Source organism: Humulus lupulus, chromosome 5 (genome assembly GCF_963169125.1).
Source record: "Humulus lupulus chromosome 5, drHumLupu1.1, whole genome shotgun sequence".
In the NCBI taxonomy this organism is placed as follows: Eukaryota; Viridiplantae; Streptophyta; class Magnoliopsida; order Rosales; family Cannabaceae; genus Humulus; species Humulus lupulus.
In genome coordinates this window covers 214834710-214857499 of record NC_084797.1, presented here as the reverse complement: position 1 = coordinate 214857499, position 22790 = coordinate 214834710, and the positions used below count along the sequence as shown (strand labels likewise).

Sequence of the window (22790 nt, the reverse complement as noted above, 5' to 3'; positions counted from 1 at the left end):
ACTAATCATGACATTAAACATGCTCTTAATATTGTCAAAGGTACGAAAATTTAGAGGATAATATGAGAAATAATTGCTTATAAGGGAGCCAAGTACCAAATGCATGATAAATGGAGAGGTGAAGTGCAATTTACTCATTTTATGAAGAAAAAAAAAGTTTACATCATTAATTGTCCCCAATCTTTTTAATAAGTATCATACAGGTCTCCAAATTTTATTTTGAATCACTTAGGTTTCAAAATTTACTAAATGTGTATCACATAAATCTTTTCAATTATAATATGGTTTACAAAAAAATACGCAATAAAAAGTAATTTATGGCTCAACAGAAAATAATTTATGACCTAATTATTTTTTTTTGTAATTAATTGAGTCATAAATTATTTTTTGTTGTACATTATGTAAACTAATTTCTAAGCCTGTGTAATACATATTTAATAAATTTGGATATTTAAATAATACAAAATAAATTTCCTGGAAAAACAAATTTGGAGACTTAAATGATATTTTAAAAAAAAATAAATTTGAGCACCTATATATATATATATATATATATAGTGAAACTAAAACACCACCTGATGTTTGCCACGTGTGGACTGATTATCCGAACTCCCATTACCGATCTTACAGTGCCAAACACTAGAGATCCTCTACTTCTCTGCTGCCTTAGACTCGCAAAGCTATTCGTCTATTCGTCCCAAGCTCATCGTCCATTTCGAAACCCCTGAGCTTCTGCTTCGCCGTCGTACGGTCACCTTCCTCATTTGCTTTCTCTCTTTTTGTTTTTCTTTTTCCTGTAAATTTAACCGCAATAAATTATATGTATTGTATATGTATGTACGTGTGTGTATTGAGGTTTTTGGATCCAGATCTAATGCAATGGGTAATGTAATTATCATGGACTTTTCAGCTCATGGGGATGATAGAGGTTGAGCCACCGAGTCCGCTCAGGTACATCATCGGAGCAGCGATCATGATCGCCGGAGTTGTATTACCCGTCGGTTATATGATGTTCCGTAACAAGCGTGTTCCTTCTTCCTCCTCTTACTCCAAACAGACGTAGGTGTGCTTTGCTTTTATTACTATTATCGTTATGAAAAACACTTCGGTAAATTGCAGATAATTTTTCTATATGTATGTAGATGTACTTGATTTGAGAATTTAGAAATGGGATGAAGCTAATATTGGGAGGTTTTCTTTTCTGGGTTTTTACAGGAGCAAAGTTTTGATATAGAGTTATAGAGAATTGAGAGTGAGCTTTGGATTCAGTTTCTGGGTTTTTTAGGCAATTGGGAAGATGGAAACACAAAGGCTTTGAGGGATCTACAGAAGTAACCAAAATGTAAATTCGCATTGGAACTTTGATTTGTGCTATATGGGTTTGTTCAGAAATTTAATTCAGTTTTACAGAATAACATGCTTGTGTTTTGCCTATATATGGATTCATTTTTGTCAATATAGTTTTCCTTTCTAATTTTTTAAATGACAACAATCTTGTTTGTTTTCTTTCACTATCTTGATCATTGCTTATGATAAGTTTAAAAATGATTTTGTGGGACATATTGAGATGGAGTATACCTTTCTTGAGATTTTTCTCCATTTTTGTTTGTCTCTATTGCAATGCCAACTAGAACTAGTGGTTTGAGTACACCTAAAGTTAACTATGTTGAACTCTTTTCGTTAAAGGAATGTTTATATCATAAAAAGTGATATAGTGTGGTTAGTTTAGAGGTATCTCTGAAAATTTTGCTGTTATGATATGTCTGAGAATCTGCTCCCTGATATACTTTGTAATGGTATAAATTAGCTACTGACATAAACATCTGAGAGATTGCTGTTATGTAGGACTTGTATTTAGTGACCCTATGAGCTTAGTGATCAAAATTTAAATTTGTTACTAATAGACAAGGTGGTGATAGCAATACAGAACTAAAGAAACAATTAATGGGGAAATTGAGCCAGCATTATCATTGAAAATACCAAGAATCCGAGAGCTTGGTTCTCTCCAAACAAACAAAGTTTTCACCAGAAAATTCCACACTAATGACATAAAAATATTGACTATTAATAGTCTGGCCTAGCTCATCCCGTATACCCCCATACACCCAATAATGCCCCTTCTAACTAACTTCCTTCTTTTCTTGCTGATCTGGCGCTTTCCACCGACTCTTCCCCTGCTGAATTGGCATGTTTCTGTGCTCCTCCTCTTCTTCTAGCGTACACGTATGTTAGAGGTCTATCATTACCCCTGGCCCAAAAACGTACCTTGTCCTCAAGGTGGAAACTAGGGAATTGCTGCTGAATGGTGGCAAAGTGTTCCCAAGTGGATTCACAATCAGGTAAGTGCATCCACTTAATAAGTACCTGTGGTTGTTCTCTGTGATTGCCAGGGCGTACGTCTAGGACTGCTTCTGGTTCCAACAACCATTCCAACTCAGATGTGAGATTTTTAGGGAGCGTGGTGGCTGTTTGTTGAGGCCCCAATGCAGGACGGAGTACTGAGACATGAAAAACGGGGTGTATTTTTGCCTCTGCTGGAAGTTGAAGTTTGTAGGCCGCTCCCCCTATTTTGGACAGAACTGTAAAGGGACCAAAAAACAAGGGACCTAACTTCTGATTCTGTCGTTTGGCCAAAGTGCGCTGTCGATAAGGTTTCAGCTTCACATAAACTCGATCTCCCAGCTGAAACTGAATGTCCCTCCTTTTCTTGTCGGCTTGGTGCTTCATCTTTTGCTGGGCACGTTGAAGGTTAAGCTTCAGCAGCTCCAAAACCTCATCTCTGGCCTGTAAATTCTGTTCGACAGCAGAGACAATAGTTTGATTTCCCTCCAAGCGTATTAAAGGCGGTGGATCCCTGTGATATAAGGCCTTAAAAGGTGTCATTCCTGCAGCAGAATGGTATGAAGTATTATACCAATACTCAGCCCATGCCAACCATTTAACCCACTGCGTGGCTTTCGAACTCACAAAACAACGAAGGTATGTTTCCAAGCATCGATTAATTACCTCCGATTGGCCATCTGTTTGGGGGTGATAAGATGAACTGCGCTTCAAAGTCGTCCCCTGCAACTTAATCAACTCTTTCCAAAAAAGACTTAAGAAAATTTTGTCGCGATCCGAGACAATAGATTTAGGGATGCCATGAAGTTTGACGACCTCTCTAACAAATACAGAAGCCACGGTCACCGCTGTATAAGGGTGGCGTAGGGGTATAAAATGGGCATACTTGGAGAGGCGGTCGACCACCACGAAGATGGAGTCAAATCCATTAGATTGGGGGAGGCCCTCTATAAAATCCATTGAAATATCGTCCCACACTTGTTCTGGAATGGGAAGGGGCTGGAGTAATCCGGTTGGAGATTGAGCTAAGTATTTGTTTTGCTGGCATATTGAACATGCTGCTACATATTTTTGTATATCCGCCCTCATTCCGTGCCAATAAAAATCAGCAGCCACCCTTTGGAATGTGCGAAAAACCCCTGCGTGACCCCCAATGTTGCTGTCGTGGTATTCATGTAAAAGCAGCGAGATAAACGGCAATGAAGAGGGAAGAACCAGCCTGCCTTTAAACTTGAGACACCCCTGGTTATAAGAGTACCCAGCACACGATTTTCCTTCCTGCAGTTGCTGAATTATTTTGAACAGCAGCGGGTCCGTGGTCACATGGTTCTGCAAATCGGTAACAGAAATCAAATTAGGGGCTGATATTGCGTGGCACTCTACCTCTGCTGGCATTCTAGACAAGGCGTCGGCAGCTTTGTTCTCCGGCCCAGGCCGATACTGTATGCGGAAGTCGTAACCCAGCAGCTTGGTTAACCATTTCTGATGTTCGGTGGCGACCATTCGCTGCTCTAATAGATACCTCAAGCTTCGTTGGTCGGTGCGCACAATGAACTGTCTTCCCAACAAATACGGCCTCCATTTCTGTATTGCAAGAACAATAGCCATTAGTTCCCTTTCATAAACAGACTTACAACGAGCTTGTGGAGACAAAGCTTTACTGAAATAAGCAATAGGGCGCTGTTGTTGCATCAAAACAGCCCCAATACCCATGCCGGAAGCGTCGGTTTCTACCACAAATGGTTCTGAAAAATTAGGGAGGGCCAAGACGGGAATGCTACACATTGCTTCTTTCAAACGTTCAAAAGCTTCCTGGGCTTCAGTACTCCATCCAAACGCGTCCTTTTTGAGTTGATCTGTCAATGGTCGTGCTATTTGGCCATACCCTTTGACGAACTTTCTGTAATATCCCGTTAACCCCAACAAACCGCGTAGATCTTTAAGTGTCTTCGGCGTGGGCCATTGAGACATAGCTGCCAGCTTTAGAGGGTCGGCGGATACTCCTTCCGCTGAAACGATGTGCCCCAAATATTCGAGTTGCGATCTAGCAAATAGACACTTCTTCTTGTTGGCAAATAATCTGTGGTTGCTGAGACAACGAAACACGATCTCTAGATGTTGTAGATGAAGTTCCATGGAGGCGCTATACACCAAAATATCATCAAAAAAGACGAGCACAAATTTTCTCAAAAATTCACGAAATATGTCATTCATCAAAGCTTGAAATGTTGCTGGAGCGTTTGTGAGACCAAATGGCATTACTAAAAATTCGTAGTGCCCCTCATGTGTGCGAAATGCAGTTTTCTCAACATCCGTGGCTGCCACCCTTATTTGGTGGTACCCCGATTTGAGGTCTAACTTGGAAAACACTGTTGCTCCATAAAGCTCGTCAAGTAGTTCATCAATAACCGGAATCGGAAATTTATCTGCCACCGTTTCTCTATTTAGTGCCCGGTAATCCACGCAAAACCTCCAGCTGCCATCTTTCTTCTTTACGAGCAATACCGGGCTAGAAAAAGGGCTTGTGCTCGGTTGAATGATCCCCGCTTGTAGCATTTCTGTCAAGAGCCGCTCGATCTCATCCTTTTGAATCTGTGCATAACGATATGGGCGGACTGAGATGGGACCCACGCCTTCCTTCAGTGTAATGTGATGCTCGTGTGAGCGTGAAGGTGGTAAGCCCTCGGGTAGACAAAAAACACTCTCATGGCGCTGTAATAATTCTGCCACTGCCTCTGGAATATCTCCCGAATCCTGTGTTTGTTCCATGGACAGCGAGTTAAATTGGACCTAGTAACCGTGCCCTTTCTGCTGAACTGAGTGAATCAATGCCTTGAGAGAAATCTGCGATTTACAAAGACTGGGATCTCCTTGAAGTGTGATCCACGTCCCCTCCTACTTCAAATTTCATCACCATTGTTTTCCAATTCACTTCCATATTTCCCAATGAGCCCAGCCACTGAATACCCAAGATAGCATCTGCCCCACCTAGCTCCAGCGGTAGAAAATCCGTTATCACCCGTAAGGCACCCAATTCCAATTGAACATTAGTTTTCGGTCCCATTGTGGATCTGTGCTCTGATACCACTATGATAGCAATACAGAACTAAAGAAACAATTAATGGGGAAATTGAGCCAGCATTATTATTGAAAATACCAAGAATCCGAGAGCTTGGTTCTCTCCAAACAAACAAAGTTTTCACCAGAAAATTCCACACTAATTACATAAAAATATTGACTATTAATAGTCTGGCCTAGCTCATCCCGTATACCCCCATACACCCAATAATGCCCCTTCTAACTAACTTCCTTCTTTTCTTGCTGATCTGGCACTTTCCACCGACCCTTCCCCTGCTGAACTAGCATGTTTCTGTGCTCCTCCTCTTCTTCTAGCGTACACGTATGTTAGAGGTCTATCAGGTGGCCACTGGCATAAAGCCAACCCAAATGCCTGTCATACATATGTTACCTTGATGCTAAAGAAGATTGTCACAAAATCTAGGTTACCATTTGACACTTGTCAGACAAGCGAATTTGGTTATTAAAGAAGGCAATATTATCATGTTTTCTCCAGGACTTTGCTGACCTTGATTATTGGCTAATTGTTCTGATATTCAAGCGTATTTTGTTGATTACATCTATGATTGGAGACGTTAAATCATTTTGATGTCTCAACATTGGATCTTATAATTAGAACTTTGGTTTTATACAACTTAAAATTGGAGTTTATGGATTATTATGTTAAGAGGCCGAGAGCTTAAGATATCAATAATTCCTTTCCCTTTAATTATTTCTAAGCATGTTTATGTGAGAGTATAGTTATTTTAATCAAGTCAATATCGATGTAAGTGAGGGAGCTCGAGTCTGTTAATGAGGCTTGCAAGAGTGAGTACAATAATACAAACTTTCTACTTTGTGCTACAAACTCGTGGAAAACGATGAATTCTTTATAATCATTTTTCTCGTTTTAGAAATCATCCACAGGTCAATCTTTATGAAAGAAAATCATGAGTAAAACTTGGAACTAAATTGATAAATAGCAAGCTAAGTTAAATAAATGAACGAACCATCTACTCTCTGATTAATAATATGGCTAGTGAGATAGATTTGTGCTATAATGATAACATAGTTTAATGAAATTTTCTTTTTTCAAACTGTCATATATGATGCATCATCGTCACAATGTAGCATGTGTAGTAGCAAAACAAAACTACTTGCATTTTCTTTCTGTTTTTCTGGCCAGCGGCTATTGTTCTTGCCATCCACCCAAGGCTTCTCCGACACGAATTTTATCTCCGCGTTTGACAGAGAATTTAAATTCAGATAAAGAACCAACATTCTTCTTAACTGGAGCCTGGAAGACCATCACCACTGTTGATCCCATGTTGAAAGCTGCTACCTGAACAGATTAGCACAAGAACAATAGAATTAGATTGAGAACTCATCAAAGAGAGTCAATAATGATTAAATGAATTGAGAAACAAGATATGAATGAACACCACCTATTCCTAACAAAATATCTGCCTACTCAAATTGGTCTTGATGTAAGTATGAAGTTAAAAACTATTGGGTAAATAGAGTGAAGCATGAAACTTCCAACAGCACAAAATGGAAAACAACCTCGTCCCCTTTTCTGAGCATTATACCAACACCTTCAGGGTCATATAGCCGTTCTTCTGGAGGCTCTGGGTGTGCTAACCTTTTTCTTGGCAGGTTTGACCGGAGTTTTGGCTCTATTACAAGCTGTATGAGAAAAGTTCAGACTGAAGTTAAACAACCGAAGAAAAGCTAAATCAGGAGGCTACACTAATTACCGATGCACAAATTATTTCTATTGTGGACAAGGCTGTGTGACCATCCTATTTCAATGTCCTCGGTCAACAAAAATACCGATGATTCAATAGCATGTTTAAATACTGGATTAACTAAGAAAGTGGGTTATACGAACAGACACTAAATCAATAACTAAATGGGAGGACAATCACTCTCATCACTATCTCATTTTCACTTTTTTCATACTCCTGTCATATCTATGAGATAATTAAACAGTCTCGTCTCCTATCGATCGAGAAAGATGGCCATGACAATTGGTCATCAAACTTTGTTCAGGTTTACAGTTCGGTGACACTTTCGATGTTCGACCAACAGTTATCACAGGGGTGCTATCACTCGAATCACTAGAGGGTAACAAATCCATAATGTTAAAATGCGTTCAATCCAGGGCTTTTCTCTCTTACTATGCTGTAGTGTGTCACACCCAGCTTCAAGTACATCTTGTAAGATTCTATAAGATTTTATGATAAAGAGGGATTCAATCCAGTGGTAATTCAACCCTATTACTTTGTTTATCCCTCCCTATCTTTTTCGTCTTTTTTTTTACCTCAATTGATCCAATATTTGTCGCCCCTACAGCAGCAATTGCCATAAACCCTTCCCTCCATAGACCTTCAAGCACAACCTGTATAAGCAATAATCATAAAGAAAATAGGTGAATGAAAATCTAACAGCGAGCAAAAGATACGGAAGGAAAAATACAGCCATGTGAACTAAAAGTGTCAGTTTTTTTGACAGCTGGAAAGTTTTACAGCCCTCAAAACTATGTAAAACAAAAAAAGCAATAGCTAAAGGCCCCATGTAGGAAGCTTTGTTGACATAATCAATCATGAATATAGATGCAATGAAGAAATTATTTAAAGCTTCCTACTACCTGGTTTCCTTACCCATAATAATTTGGCATACACCAACTGGACCAGAGAAAAAAGATTTTTCTAATACACAGATGAAAATTGTGCATGGTCCACATTTATGAGGGAGAAATAAAGAAGCACTAATATAATAAGCAACAACATGATCTCACTAAAACCATTTCAAGTTGATGTAAGTTATAAATTAGAAATTACCCTTTCATTCTCAACATAAAGGTTTCTGATCGTTCTTGTGGCACGTTCATTTACAGGAAATAAATTACCTGCAGAGTGATATAATGCATCAGTCAAGCAACTAGCAAAAAGAGAACATCTATTAGCAATATAAAGACCACTAAATATGTTTATTATATCAATTGACGAATAAAGCATCTAAACCTGCAATCACCGATTTGGTTTCCATTATCCATCTATTCCTACCCTTTTCAGTTCCCCTCAAATTAAGTCCAAGTGTTTGGGCGAAGAGCTTGCAAAATCATACAAAGTCAGATACAAGAACTCTGTTTGAATGGTAAGAAAGTTTGAGTAAATCAGAGGAAAATGCTCGGCAAGATGAAATGGAGAAAATGCAAAAGTGAATTGTGTGAGAAAAGTGAGCTCAGCAACCGCTTGAGCTTGATCTTTGAGTATATATACTTAAATATAATTTAGTCAAAACTATGTTTACTTGAAGGAAAAAAACAATTTTTATGTGAACAAAATTAATATTAACAAAAGTAACTCATAAGGTCACTCTTGATTGTGCAAGTGATAAAGCTATAAAAACAGCAAATAGAAGACCTCTTGTCCTCGGGATTATGAGCAGGATTCAAAATAGCTATCAGTGAATACAGCTAGTTCCAAAAAAAGGTATGGGCAACGATAAGAAATAATGACTGGTTGGTATTGAAATAACTCGCAAGGTAGTATAAAAAATAGTCAAGGTCTTCTGTGAATGAAAGGGTTCAACAGTACAACAGTGGATTGATGCCATGAAAACCCAGTAATTTATAAAGGATGTCCTCAGAAAAATTAGGCACATTTATTTCGAACCATGAGAACCATTTAAGTAAAGTGAATCAGTCCCATGGATTTTCAAGATACAGAGTTCTCTCAATAACTTTACCTGAAAAATGTCGGCGAATAAGAATTTTCCAATCAACTGGGGAGTGTATCCGATGATAGTCTCCAGGCTTCAAATATATTACACAGTAAAAAAGGCCTCTCATGGGACTGCAATATTTATATATATATAAATAAATAAAACAACAAAAACATTGAAAAATTGTATTCCACTAAATTTCTTTCAGAAAAAACCAGTGATTTCACCATCAAAGGAAAGACTAAACCAAAGCATAAACCACAAATTACCGTGATAGCACAGGTTCCCAGACTTTGGGAGAAGCCAATGAAATTCTCCACCATGAGTTCTTACTCTTATTCACAGAAGTTTTTTCTGGTTCATCTTCATCTTCCTCCATATGTCCTTCAGCAACCATAGGAAGGAATGAGCTTGCACCAAGAAGAGAGGAAACAGAATAAGAAAACCCTTTGACTTGCTCAATCATAGCCCCAGATCCTTTTAACTCTCCAAATCTTAAGATAGTACCATCAACAGGACTAATCTACATTCCGTAAACAGTCGTATAAAGTATTTGTTAGCAAAAGTAAATTTTATAAGCTGGAATAATACATAAATATGCTGAATAAATGGCTGAATACCAGTTACCAGACACTGTGGATCAGGGTCAATAGGCCTGCAACCTTCTTTTAGTGTGCGAACAAAGAAATCTCGTAAGGAAGCATATTCATCCAGAGGCAAAGCTGCTTCTTCTAAGTCTGAAAACAAAATAATATACTTTTAAAATAATTCTTAAGTATGTATTCTAGTCCTTCAATAAAATAGCAAGTAATTAGTTTACACGAGAAAAGTATAAATCAATTAATTAGTTAAAGAGGTAACCATCATACTTGAGTGAAATGCCTGTGCCCAAGCTCTAAAAATGTAAGGACGTAGCCAGACAGGTATTTCCTAAAATAAATTTCTTTAAATAAGTAAAACTTATGAAAAGGTATGCACAAAATTCAATTGTGAAAACAAAAGGCAATTAAAGATGACCAAGAAAAAATAAAGAAAGGTAACAGGTCTGTCAAAGAAGCAGGAGCAAAAGTAACACTTGTATGTAGAAGTATTTGCATAAACACGAGCTAAGTCATGCACTAAATTCATGTATTGTATGTTTAACATATTACCAAATTTAAGAATAAAAATACCTAAATATGGTTAGCAAGTGAAAATGCTTCGTTTCACTCATCTAACCGTTTTAACCAAAGTCAAAGGACTCTTGAGTAAATGTACTCTTATCAGGTGGTAGTGTGTTTAAGGAAAATTAAATTCAATCAGCTTGTAAAATGAGAAGATACTCACCACACTAGTAAAATATCCCCAACATCTAGACATGGATCGCAGAGGTAGAAATCTTAGAAAAGCAGCCTAAAATTGGCAACAGTTTAATAAGTGCATGTCAAAGTTTAGACATTAAAAATAGAAAAACATGACAGTTCTGATGTAAGATCAGTTATGTAATATTACCTTTAAATCAGGTTGGAACTCAGATTCAATCCCTTTCCCTCGTTCCTCTTCAACCTATAGCTAGGTTAACAGAATATTTAGCATTTGGGACAACCAGATAAAGTACTAGAAACATGTCCATTTTATCTAACTTATAGAGATAAGTCCACTTAAGTAAAATGGAAAAAATTTGGAGGGGCGGGAAGAGAAAGGTAAATTGCAAGAAGAATAACTTTTTTTTTTGTTAATAAAAAGCACTAGAAGAATAAATTGAAATCCAAGATACGCATCTCCGACTAAGGAGTCATCTGTGAAGTAGACATAAAATCTAGGAAACAGGCTGGTAAAGCCCTATAGTGTACTAATAATTAATAGCCTATAGAATATCCCACTAGCTATAGATGGCCAAGAATCAAATTCTGCCAAGGCCTTTACACTAGCAGAAAAAATGATGTGCAGGAGAACAAAGATAAGCCAACATCAAGAAATAAGTCAACATTTTATTTCAGTTATAAGTGGCGCAAAGTTAACTAAAAACACGTTTCCTTCTTACAAGAAACATACAACTGCTGATGGTCATGCATTAATCATTCTACACTGCCACATGGATCGGATTGGGTTCAGTAATCAGGATACTGGCTTTCCCAACAGTAGCTAATTATGATATAATTTGTTCAGTTTTATTAAAGTAAAAGCAAGCAGGTATGATGATACCTGTCGAATGGACATCATTTAAAAGGAGTGAATATTGTTTAATAGCTAGCCATCTCCATAATAGGGTTCTGGGGTTACTCTCTCCTAACACAACTTTGTCCCTATAATGAATTAGCCCTTACAAATATGCCCCACACCACGGTATCATATCATAGGGTATAAAACATTTGGGTTGGCTCTTCTTTGAAGACCTCATGAAAGGTGTTTTAATAAGAAGAATCTTATTGATTCTTGCATACTTGCTTACCTTCTTGTCGTCATACATTCGACGGGCATGCAGAGCACCAAGCATAAGTAAGGTAGCCACAGTTGCACCAGGCACCAAAAAAGAGTCACCTACACAAACACCAAGAATTCTAAATTACCCTCAAAATAGATTATACAATAGATGAAGAATGAAACAGAACATTTCAGTGATACGACTTCTTACTTCCAATCACATAGGGGCTAGGTTGGGATTGCTCTTAGAGCTCCTTGCTAATAAATTGTTTTTTTTAATTATTTATAACAAACAAAATTTTATTAATGAAAACAAGAAGTACAAAATAGAGGAGGACAAGGACTCCTCAAAAACAAAAAATCATAAAACACGAACTCAAACAAAAATAGAAAGAGCAAAAACAAAGCTAAACACCAGTGTGGCAATGGATTTTAGTTCATAATTTTCCTACCTAAAAAGCAACTTTCTGAAACAAACTGTTAAGTAAAAGATTTTTCAAGTGATTGGCACGAAATACAATCACTTTTCATAGCCATTTTGATTTTGAAATATAGCTTTTAGCTTTTGATTCCATTATAATCAGAATAAACAAAACCTTCAAGCAGCATAGCATTACAAAAAATGGCCCATAATTTATTTTCCCTTGACTGTTAGTCCAATATAACTCGAGAGTAAAGTCTTATACTTCACGTTGAGCATTCAATTTCCAATACTTTCCACATTATGCCCATATGAGTTTTACTTCTTTTCACTTCACTAAAGAAGACGACGACTACTACTACAATTAAGGCGTCAATAATGTACATAAGAAATGAAAAACACAAGCAAACTGTGAATTTATGAAATTTCGAAATTCATTTACTGGCACATTCACTAAAGAGCTTCAACTCTTTCTCTAACTGAACTTATATAAAAGAGTAACGATTGTTTTGGTAATTCTTCACCTGCAATCAAAGTCATCGATTTTTTTTTTTCACTTTCTAAACTCTTTGACACAATGAGGTTTAAACTCCAACACCAGTTAATTTACAGAAGTGACCAACCGACCTTTAGAACTGCCACTTCCGCCATCGAAAGAAGCTTGGGCTTGAGCGACTGCTTGGCGTCGGAGCTTTCTAATAAACGAAGTGAAATAACGACGCTGGTTATCATGGAGGGAACTGAGGTGAGTAGAGTTAGGAAAGACGGGAACTCTGTGTGAAACCCTAAATTTCATTGTTCAGAGCTCGCAACAGCAGTGGAGCTATATAGCTATGCGTCTTCTACTCTTCTCCTCTGTACATCAAAAACTTACCACCAAAAAATAAAATGAAATAAAACAAAACCTTTTCCAAATTATAAGTAATTTCAGTTTTATTACATTTTAGCCATAAGTTTTTTTTTACTTTATTTATTTATTAAGCGAATAATAAAAAAAAAAGATGATTGGTTAGCAGATATGCTTTAAAAGCTTAATCCAAATCCGAATTCGCTCTCATCCTTATCTCACTGGCTCGATACTCTTTCCATTTCCATCTTCGTCGTCACTCCACATATCAACCAGGTTTTTCTTCCTTCTCTCTATCAATGGAGTTTAGTATCTAATTTAGAGTTGAAAATACGATTTTTATTCTTTTTTTTTTTGGGTTCCACTTTCTAGTGTTTTTTTAAAAAAAATAATAATTATATGTGAGCTTATTTGATTATAAAAAACGAAACTTTACAAATCTTCTAATACATAACAAAATTAAATTAAGTTTACTTAACTCACCGCATTACGAACGCGAAGCTAGTAGCGAGTCAAATCAACTCACGCGAACTGAGTCCTATACTCGCCCTGGCTCTTCTCCCTGGCCACGGCCATCACCACCCAAAGCTCACCCACCTCCTGCTACGATGCACCACCCAGCTTACCATGCGCCACCTGTACCAAATCCAAGCTCAAGTCACTACCAACCCAATCCCCTCTGTGGACCTGAACATCGTTGCCGTCAAGCTCATCGGTGTCTGCGCCTCACGCGCCAGCGTCCGCCATGGCACGCTCATCTTTACTCACTACCTCTCGAGCCCCAACATCTTCGCCTACAACGCTATCCTAAAAGCATTCGCTCAAAACAATGACTGGCTCAGTACTTTGCGTTACTTTAATGCCCAGTTGGTTCTGCCGGACGCACCTGAGCCGGATGAATATACTTTCACTTCGGTGCTTAAGGCTTGCGCCGGTCTCGCCCAAGAAGACGAGGGTCGGAAAGTTCATTGCTTGGTGACTAAATATGGGTGCCAGTCGAACATTTTCGTTAGAAATTCGCTTGTTGATTTGTATTATAAGGTGGGTTGTTCTGAGATTGCGCATAACCTGTTCGATGAAATGACTGTGAGAGATGTTGTGTCATGGAATACTTTGATATTTGGACTTTGTTTGAGTGGTCAAATTGATAAGGCGCAGGTTGTGTTTAATGGTATGGTGGAGAGGAGTTTGGTTTCTTGGTCAACGATGATAAGTGGGTATGCTAAGGTGGGTGATTTGAAGGAAGCTCGGCGGCTTTTTGAAGAGATGCCGGAGAGGAATGTGGTTTCTTGGAATGCCATGATTGCTGGGTACGCCCAGAATGAGAAGTACGCTGACGCGGTTGAGCTATTTCGGCGGATGCAGCAAGTTAAAGGCTTGGCTCCAAATGACGTGACACTTGTTAGTGTGCTGTCTGCTTGTGCTCATCTTGGTGCTCTTGATTTGGGGAAATGGATTGATAGGTTCATAAGTCGGAGAGGGATGGAATTGGGCCTGTTCTTAGGAAATGCATTGGCGGATATGTATGCCAAATGTGGATGTATCACAGAAGCCAGAAGGGTTTTTGATAAGATGCATGAGAGAGATGTGATATCGTGGAGTATTATTATTACCGGATTGGCCATGAATGGCCATGCCAACGAAGCTTATGAGTGTTTTGATAAAATGGTTGAACATGGGGTGAAGCCAAATGATATTACTTTCATGGGGTTATTGACGGCTTGCACCCATGTTGGCTTGGTTGAAAAGGGCCTCAAGTATTTTGATATGATGGATCACACTTATGGAATCGTTCCCAAGATTGAGCATTATGGATGTGTGGTTGATCTTCTCAGTCGTGCTGGCCGCCTTGATCAAGCAGAAAAATTGATAAACTCAATGCCAATAAAGCCTAATGTCATTGTTTGGGGTGCATTACTTGGTGGTTGCCGGATATACAAAGATATTGAAAGAGGAGAACGTGTTGGCTACCGGATTCTAGAGCTAGAATCAGATCACTCCGGAAGCTATGTTTATCTTGCTAATATGTATGCGTCATTAGGTAGACTGGACGATGCAGCCAAATGTAGGTTGAAAATGAAGAACAATGGAGTAATGAAAATGCCTGGTTGTAGTTGGATCGAGGTGGATAATGTGGTATATGAGTTTTTCATGGGTGACCTATCACATCCTCAATCAGATAAGATATTCTGTATGATTAAAGAACTTAGGTGGAAGATGAAGCTAGCTGGGTACAAACCAAAGACAGAGCTTGTGGTTCATAATATAGACGAAGAAGAGAAGGAAGATGCTTTGTCTGTTCATAGTGAAAAGCTGGCGATTGCATTTGGACTAATTAGCACTCGTGAAGGAACCACTATTCGAATTGTGAAAAACTTGCGAGTCTGTAATGACTGCCATGATGCAATAAAGATAATCTCTAAAATTGTTAATCGAGAGATTGTTGTGAGAGACCGGAGCCGCTTCCATCATTTCACAGATGGTAGATGTTCTTGTAATGATTATTGGTAGCAAGCAGCTTCAACATTGAATGTAAAAAGCTTATGAATACCTTGGATTGGAACAACAAAAATGGTTTCTCCTCTTCTGATAATACGGGATTTTTTTTCTTTCAAATAAGCTTAGTTGACGGGAGAATTAGTGCTAAAATTGTATTTTAAAAATACATATAAAACTTAGAAAGCTGGCGGCTGTCCCACTAAGCTTACACTATTATGAAAGTGTGTAAAACCTTGATAAGTAAGAGTATTAAATTCTAAATCAAGCTATTTTATAAGTAAATTTTACCTTGTTCAAGGTGTTTCTTGGTGAGTTTCAAGTATTTTTGCCGAAATAAATAAACTCCTATCGAATAAAAAACTTGGTATGTATGTTTTGGTGGGTTTTAATATAAGTGAAGGCAAAAAAAAGACTGAACTTAATTTTCTTTAATTACAGTGCAGGTGGAAAAAGTTGAACGTGAGCTTTCATATAAATATTTAGATAGCATGGCTGCTAATTCTGTAATCAAGTATGGAATCATAGGGGTAGGCATGATGGGGCGTGAGCACCTCATCAATTTACACCATCTTCGAACTGAAAACATCACCGTCGTAGCCATAGCTGACCCACATATTCCTTCCCAACACCATGCTCTTCACTTAGCTGAGTCTTACAATTGGCCTTTAAAGGTACGCTCTAACCTCTATCATACTTCAATTGATCTGGTTATTAAATTTAAAAGATATGGAGTTTTACACCATGAATGGATTTTGGTTTATGTTAGCCTTTGATTACTTTTGAAAGAGCCGAAGAGACTCTTATTTATAAGAGTTGTTATATATAAGGTTTTCACAGGACACAAGGAGCTATTAGACAGTGGAGTGTGTGATGTGCTGGTTGTGTCAAGTCCAAATATGACCCATTATGAAATTTTAATGGACATAATTAACCATCCTAAACCTCATCATGTACTGGTGGAGAAACCCCTTTGCACCACTGTTGCTCACTGCAAACAGGTCAGTTTATCATTTAGCAACATGAATTGGTTTTTATTCAAAATTTGGGCCTAGTTTTTTGTTTAGAGTATATTTCATCTTTTGGATTAGTATTGCTATGACTAAAAAAGTTTGAAGAGTTCAAAAGGCAAATGTGCACAATAAAGGGGTTACTCTTTCTTCTTTAATTCCTTTAGACATTGGCATCATTTTAGTTTTTCTACATTAACACTTGCTACATATGGCATATTATCCATTTGGCATGGATTGGACTATGCACTTAATTTCTTTAATTATAGTGATAAAGATATGGATCAAATACAAATAATGTGTTTGGAAATAGATTGTAGATGCTGCTAATAAGAGGAAGGCTATGCTGGTGCAAGTTGGATTGGAATACAGATACATGCCACCCGTTGCTAAGTTGATAGACATAGTCAAGAGCAAAGCTGTTGGACAAGTTAAAATGGTGGCTATTAGGGAACATCGGTTTCCTTTCTTAGTAAAGGTATATTATGATTTTTTTGTTGAAAAATTTATCTTATGCCAACTTAATTTTGCTCGTTATACAATTGACCTTTTTCAATCAATGCTTGTGTTAGGTCAACAATTGGAACCGGTTCAATATTAATACAGGGGGGACCCTTGTTGAGAAGTGTTGTCACTTCTTTGATCTGATGAGACTCTTTGCAGGAGCAAATCCTATTCGTGTCATGGCTTCTGGCTCTATTGATGTTAATCATAAGGATGAAATATACGATGGAAAGGTAAAATGACGTGGTTCCATGTGAAAAACTTAATGGCTAAAATTGATTACACATCAGTCCATACAATTTTTATCATCTTCAATCACACATTTTAAACAACATCAGACTTAGGCTAGTCATGAGGTAGGTGGGGCAAACCTGACGAGATAGCGGATGATCCACACGGTCCTACAGTGCACCATCATATGATATGACGGTGCAAATTGCCATCCCTATAGAAATACAACTCTACTCTAATGAAAACCATTTTGTTACTCTTGTTTGTTTGTGTATGTATGTGCTGATGTAAGTTGTTGGCTCAGGTGCCAGATATAATTGACAACGCCTATGTTATTGTTGAATTTGATAATGGTTGTCGCGCAATGCTTGACCTTTGCATGTTTGCTGAAGGGAGTAAAAGTGAGCAAGAAATATCTGTTGTTGGTGACATAGGGAAGGTAAGCAGAAAATCTATTCAACTCAATGTAGCTACCTATGCTATGCATAAATCAAAACTTTTTTGCTTAGATTTGTTTTCCCTTTAAAATAAACTACAGGGAGAGGCCTTTGTTCCAGAAAACATTGTCAATTTCGGGACTCGAGTGGCAGGAAGAGCTGGTGTCCAATCTTCAAAAGCTCTGGACGATCGAATTAAGTGAGTTGTGGAAGAATTTCATAAACATATGTGTATATATGTGGTTTCATAAGATGATAATATTGGTTTCCTTTAATTTCTCAGATATGATGGACTTCACCATGGATCTAGCTATTTAGAACATTTAAATTTCTTGTACGCAATACGAGCAAAAGGTGAACAAGCTCCAGCGGTAGATTTGCAAGACGGGTTAATCTCAGTTGCCATAGGAGTTGCAGCACAACTTTCAATAGAGAAAGGTCGATTCGTTACCATTAAGGAAGTAATGGATCATGATGACACATTCAAAGACTCTATGTAGCTCTTCATTTTTAGCTAGAGGTTTTTCAATCTATCTACGTATACATATATTACTGTCAGTCAGCCATGGAAGTTTTATAACTTCCATTGTTACTATCACAACTCCGGACCCTTGTTGTTTACTCAACCGTTTATTTATATGAGAAAAAATGAATGTTGATGATTAACACCTTTGTTGTAACTTGTATACAATTTCTTTCATCAACGCTGAGCAGAACTTTTTATATTAATTAAAGAAATTTTTGTTTGTACGAGTGTTACTGTCGATTTGTAAGATTTAGACAATTTTCTAATGCCTATAGTAGCATTATAACAGTCAATCTACCTGCCAACTTCGCTTGTGTCTGCAAATAATTATTGGATTTTTTCATAAATATATTTTATTTTAGTGGGAGAGCTATTCTATACTTCAAAATTCCATTATGAAACACCACTTTTTCTATTTTACTTCTATATTTTTTCTGCCTTATTTAAATAATATATTTATAATAAACAAATTAATAAAATAGTATATTATATATAATATTTGTTTAAATATAAATGCAATAGTCAACAAAAATGTGTAAAAAAATATTAAATTATTTTTACATATTACTAACCGCTAGGAGAGTTGTCTCTAGATGTAAAGATTTTTACATATGAAGATTGTCTTTAGCTATTTTAGTTCATAGTTTTGAGAAATTATAGTAGATGACTCAAAACAATGGCATCAAGAAGCTAATGTCCTCATTTTTAAAATTGTATAGAAATTACATGTAACGTCCCAAATTACCTAATAAGGCTTAGAACCTTGATTAGGGGGCCAGGATGGCAAATTATGGAAATTATATGTTATGTGATATATATGTGTATCATTATATGATTATGTGAGTTATATTATAATATGATTTGATATGCATGTTTAAGTGTATTAAATATGCATATGAGCCCGTTTCTGATTAAAAATGTAATTTTCGTAATTTGACTTGTTATGGGTATATTTGGCATATATGTGATATTTGTGTGGGACCACATCATTATGTGGATATATTTGGGTTACTCGGCATGAGGCGATCCTAAGGAGCAAGCTAGTGGGAAAGTCACAACGGGATCAATACTTGACTCAAGGAGAGTCAAGGGGTATTTAGTACATTACTAGGATATTAGGTAATGGGAATAAATTTTTGATGATATATTTGGAGTTAGTGATATTAGGAGGGAATTCTGGAGATTTTGACTATTTTGCTTTGGATTTTATGGTTCAGTGAGTTTTTATTCTATTTGAATAGCGGGTTTTGTTGCCTGGGACATTCTAGGGATGTTGTGAGATTGAATTGTGGGTTTGGTACGGTTTGGGGTGAGTTTTGGAAGGATTTGGATCTGAAAAATCTGGGCTCGTGGGGTCGTGCCACAGCCCTCACGAACCCAGAAGGTTGGCGGTTTCCTGATGCGAGGTCGCGTCGCGGGCATGTACAGTGAGAGGAGAGGCAGGGGCCTCTAACTTGGGTGGGCCGTGGCTCAGAAGCTTGGGGCTGCGACACTTAAGGGATTTTTGGGCCTTGGGAAGGTTTTGAGTGTGGGAACTCAAACCTAAGGGCTCGGGATCGATTTTACTACCCAGTTTAGTAATTCGATGTCCCGGAGGCTAGGACTCGATTCAGAAGCCTTTATTGGCTCATTATTGATGGGATTCTACATTATGGTTGTGACTAGGTTATCACTAGGGGCTCAGAACCGGGATTGTGCTCGAGAGTCGTTCATTCGTAATCTGTGCTTGGACCAAAGGTAAGAAAACTGCACCCGGTATGTGATACATGTGATTATGGCTTGACCCGAATTGTTGAGTAGGAATATGAATAGGGCATGAACGCCTAAGAATGTGCATGATTATGATTATGCTTGTGATTGTTGATTAAGCATGTTGAATGTTTTATATTTGGAAATCTGATATATGATATATGTTTGTCTACATTATCTTATTAAGAAAGGCTTGACTTATGAGTCAAGGACGGCAATAGTGCGCTGAGCGCTAGTCGAAAAGCATTGACCTATAAGTCAAGGGCGGCAATAGTGCGCTGAGCGCTGGTCATTTTGGTTAGGCTAACCAGAATCGCATCATACGCTTGTCCGACCCAATGGTCATGGAAAACTCAGTGCTAGGCATGTTGGGCCAGCTCTAAGGCTGGTTATATAGAGGATGGGCAATGGGCCCCGAGGTGACTTATTAGTCCCATATCTTAGGGTTGGGCCCCAGACTTGATTTATAAGTCAAGAACGGCCTTAGCACGCTGAATGCTGGTCGAAAAGCATTGACTTATGAGTCAAGGATGGCCTTAGAACGCTGAGTGCTGATCGAAAAGCATTGACTTATGAGTTAAGGACGGCAATAGCATGTTGATTGCTAGTAAAAAAGCATTGACTTATGAGTCAAGGACGGCAATAGCACGTTGAGCGCTGGTCGATATGGTTATGCCTAATCACGAGCGTGATATACGCTTGACTGACCTATTGGTCGTGGAAAGTTATAGCGTCAGGTACGCTAGGCCAGCTCCAAGGCTATTATACAGAGGATAGGGCAAAGGGTCCTGGGGTGACTTATTAGTCCCATATCCTAGGGCGCGGAACCCTAGTATGATTTATTAATCATGTATTTTGGGCATTGGGCCCCAGTATGATTCATTGATCATTTATCTTGGGCTATTGGCCCATATGACGTTGTAGTCATTTATATGGATGGTATGCATGCATGAGTAGGTTTATTACTACTAGACATGCTTATTATGATTTGGTAACATGTTATTAACTGCTTATGAGCATGCTTAAGTTTTCTTGCCGAGCCTTGGCTCCCGGGTGCTTTGTGGTGCAGGTAAGGGGAAAAGAGAGTTGGACCGTCCTAAAGTTGGAGAGCTTCGGTGACGATGTGTACATATGCGGCTGCTCGACCACCATGGACGAGGTTTTAAAGAAGAACTAGGGTCAAACCCTATTTTGCCGCTTAGGTCGGCTGGTTATAACTTTTCCATTATAATTAACCTTTTTAAATGTATTTTGGGATCTCATGTATAAAGTAAACATTTTAGTGAAACGATTTTACCTTTGACCAAAAATTTTAACCATAAATCTTTAATCACGTTTAGTTACATGGTTAAGGACAAATAACTTGTTTAGTGAGTTTAGCACTATTTAAAATATACAGTGTAACAGTCCCTTAGTAGTAGGGCATTACATGACCATTTTACATTGTTGATTACCTAAATTATCATTTTCTATTATTTATTTATTTATTTAGGAATATATGACTTTAATATAGTGATATATGTATATTAGTTTTTATTTTAAATTTACATTGATTTTTTAAGTTTTTTATGGGTTGTTGGTATATTATTTTTCAACTAGTAGATATATTTTTTGTGGTACGATATATCATTTTTTTATGATATTTCTTATTATACATAATGGTAGTATATAATTTTGTATCATGATATATACATTTTCACGGTAATATATAAATTTGTTAGCATAGTATATACCTTTTTTAGTAATAATTTTGTAAATTTTGTTTGTATATTATTTTTCAACTCGGTATATGTATTTTGTGGTATGGTATATCATTCACCAACCCATAAAAAATGAAACAAAATCAAAATAACTTTAAAATAAGAACTAATTAAACAAAACTAATATACGTATACCATAATATTAAAATATTTAGAATAAAATAGTGTTGATGGTGAGAACTTGTCAACGATGTTAGATCGGAAAACTCAAAGCTTAGTAAGAGAATGACTAAGAAAGAACATAGAATGGGTTTGAGGAAAGATAACTGTAGATCAACTTAGAATGTGCCCTGTTGGTGGTGCTTATCGCAGGGAGGGAGATAAGGCCTCTTCAACAAGGCCTGTGGCGTATGTGATGGGACACGGCGCCTCGTGCACACACTGGGGGCGAGACGCGTAGACATGACATGGCGCCTTCAACGAGGAAGCTTAGTGCCTATGCGTGAGATGAGGGTCTCGCGAGGCGCGAGGCAGCTGGGTGCACATGCACGAGAATAAGGGTCTTGCGAGGCAGGGTTGTGGCTTCGTGAGGCGCGATGCAGTTGGGTGCACATGTGCGAGACGGAGGGTCTCACGAGTGCGCGGTGTATGCATGTCTGGGGTCTTGCAACAATGCAACCAAGGTAGGAGCGAAGGTTTCATCATTTGACCCATGGTCTCCCGAGACTACCTCGGGAGTGTGTTATGTTTTTTTTTTTGGCATCCACAGAGGTCATCTTGCACAATGAGGCTCATCCTTATATGAGCATTAATGTCTTAGGCTCTTAGGCTTTAGGCTAGCCTGAACTCTATAACTTAGCTTGTGTTGCTTGTTGGGTCAATTATTTCATGTTCACAGTCCCTTACTCATTTTAACACGGAATCATATATTTTTCCTTGTGGATTTTTGGCATCCACATATAGTAATATGCTAAAGGGAATATTTAGTAATATGTAATATTGAAAAGGTGGTTATGCTATTTTACTACAAAATTAAAAACATTGACATTTAATTACTTTCACATATCAATAAGAGTCATTTTGCACCAAGCCACGAGAATACATCATCCATTAAAAGCTTATTTTGCTTTTTTTTAGCTACATTTTAAAGTTTGAGGTATTTTACTACTTTCATTGTGACTGGTTTTATGATGTTTTTTCATTCATACACTCAATTATTTTCTTTAAACAACGGAATTTTCTTAAAAAAATAATAAAAAATACAGTTTGGTAATGTTTTGATTGCTTCGACACAAAATCATCTAAGCAACCAAAATAGATAACAAAAACAACTTAATAAC

The 22790-nt window shown here is 37.6% G+C and overlaps 4 protein-coding genes across 7 annotated transcripts; 3 read left to right on the top strand and 1 right to left on the bottom strand.

The window, feature by feature from the left end:
* The first annotated feature begins 586 nt into the window (after positions 1 to 586).
* On the top strand, positions 587 to 1511 carry LOC133778150 (uncharacterized). Of its 2 annotated transcripts, none has more exons than XM_062217988.1 (3): positions 587 to 745; positions 911 to 1059; positions 1216 to 1511. In XM_062217988.1, the coding sequence occupies exons 2-3, from the start codon at positions 914 to 916 to the stop codon at positions 1232 to 1234; spliced, it is 165 nt and encodes a 54-aa protein (XP_062073972.1). In that variant the 5' UTR covers positions 587 to 745; positions 911 to 913; the 3' UTR covers positions 1235 to 1511. The 2 variants fall into 2 exon arrangements, with proteins under 2 accessions (XP_062073972.1, XP_062073973.1); XM_062217989.1 differs by having other exon boundaries at positions 911 to 1063.
* A 4758-nt stretch (positions 1512 to 6269) lies between these two features.
* Positions 6270 to 12892, bottom strand: LOC133778148 (phosphatidylserine decarboxylase proenzyme 1, mitochondrial). Of its 2 annotated transcripts, XM_062217984.1 has the most exons (12): positions 12578 to 12892; positions 11558 to 11646; positions 10618 to 10671; positions 10453 to 10518; positions 9996 to 10056; positions 9754 to 9863; positions 9396 to 9649; positions 9151 to 9257; positions 8241 to 8308; positions 7721 to 7798; positions 6961 to 7083; positions 6270 to 6739 (listed from the first exon to the last, which is right to left on the bottom strand). In XM_062217984.1, the coding sequence occupies exons 1-12, from the start codon at positions 12744 to 12746 to the stop codon at positions 6587 to 6589; spliced, it is 1332 nt and encodes a 443-aa protein (XP_062073968.1). In that variant the 5' UTR covers positions 12747 to 12892; the 3' UTR covers positions 6270 to 6586. The 2 variants fall into 2 exon arrangements, with proteins under 2 accessions (XP_062073968.1, XP_062073969.1); XM_062217985.1 differs by lacking the exon at positions 6961 to 7083.
* Positions 12893 to 12944: 52 nt separating this feature from the next.
* Positions 12945 to 18225, top strand: LOC133778149 (uncharacterized). 2 transcript variants are annotated; one of them, XM_062217986.1, is made up of 8 exons: positions 12945 to 13073; positions 15735 to 15967; positions 16124 to 16294; positions 16617 to 16781; positions 16876 to 17040; positions 17343 to 17477; positions 17577 to 17674; positions 17759 to 18225. In XM_062217986.1, exons 2-8 carry the CDS (start codon positions 15785 to 15787, stop codon positions 17973 to 17975), a joined length of 1134 nt encoding a protein of 377 aa, XP_062073970.1. In that variant the 5' UTR covers positions 12945 to 13073; positions 15735 to 15784; the 3' UTR covers positions 17976 to 18225. The 2 variants fall into 2 exon arrangements, with proteins under 2 accessions (XP_062073970.1, XP_062073971.1); XM_062217987.1 differs by having other exon boundaries at positions 12946 to 13073; positions 15740 to 15967.
* Positions 13183 to 15390, top strand: LOC133778147 (pentatricopeptide repeat-containing protein At5g48910-like). The gene has a single exon (XM_062217983.1). The coding sequence runs from the start codon at positions 13425 to 13427 to the stop codon at positions 15306 to 15308; it is 1884 nt and encodes a 627-aa protein (XP_062073967.1). The 5' UTR covers positions 13183 to 13424; the 3' UTR covers positions 15309 to 15390.
* Positions 18226 to 22790: the final 4565 nt, after the last annotated feature.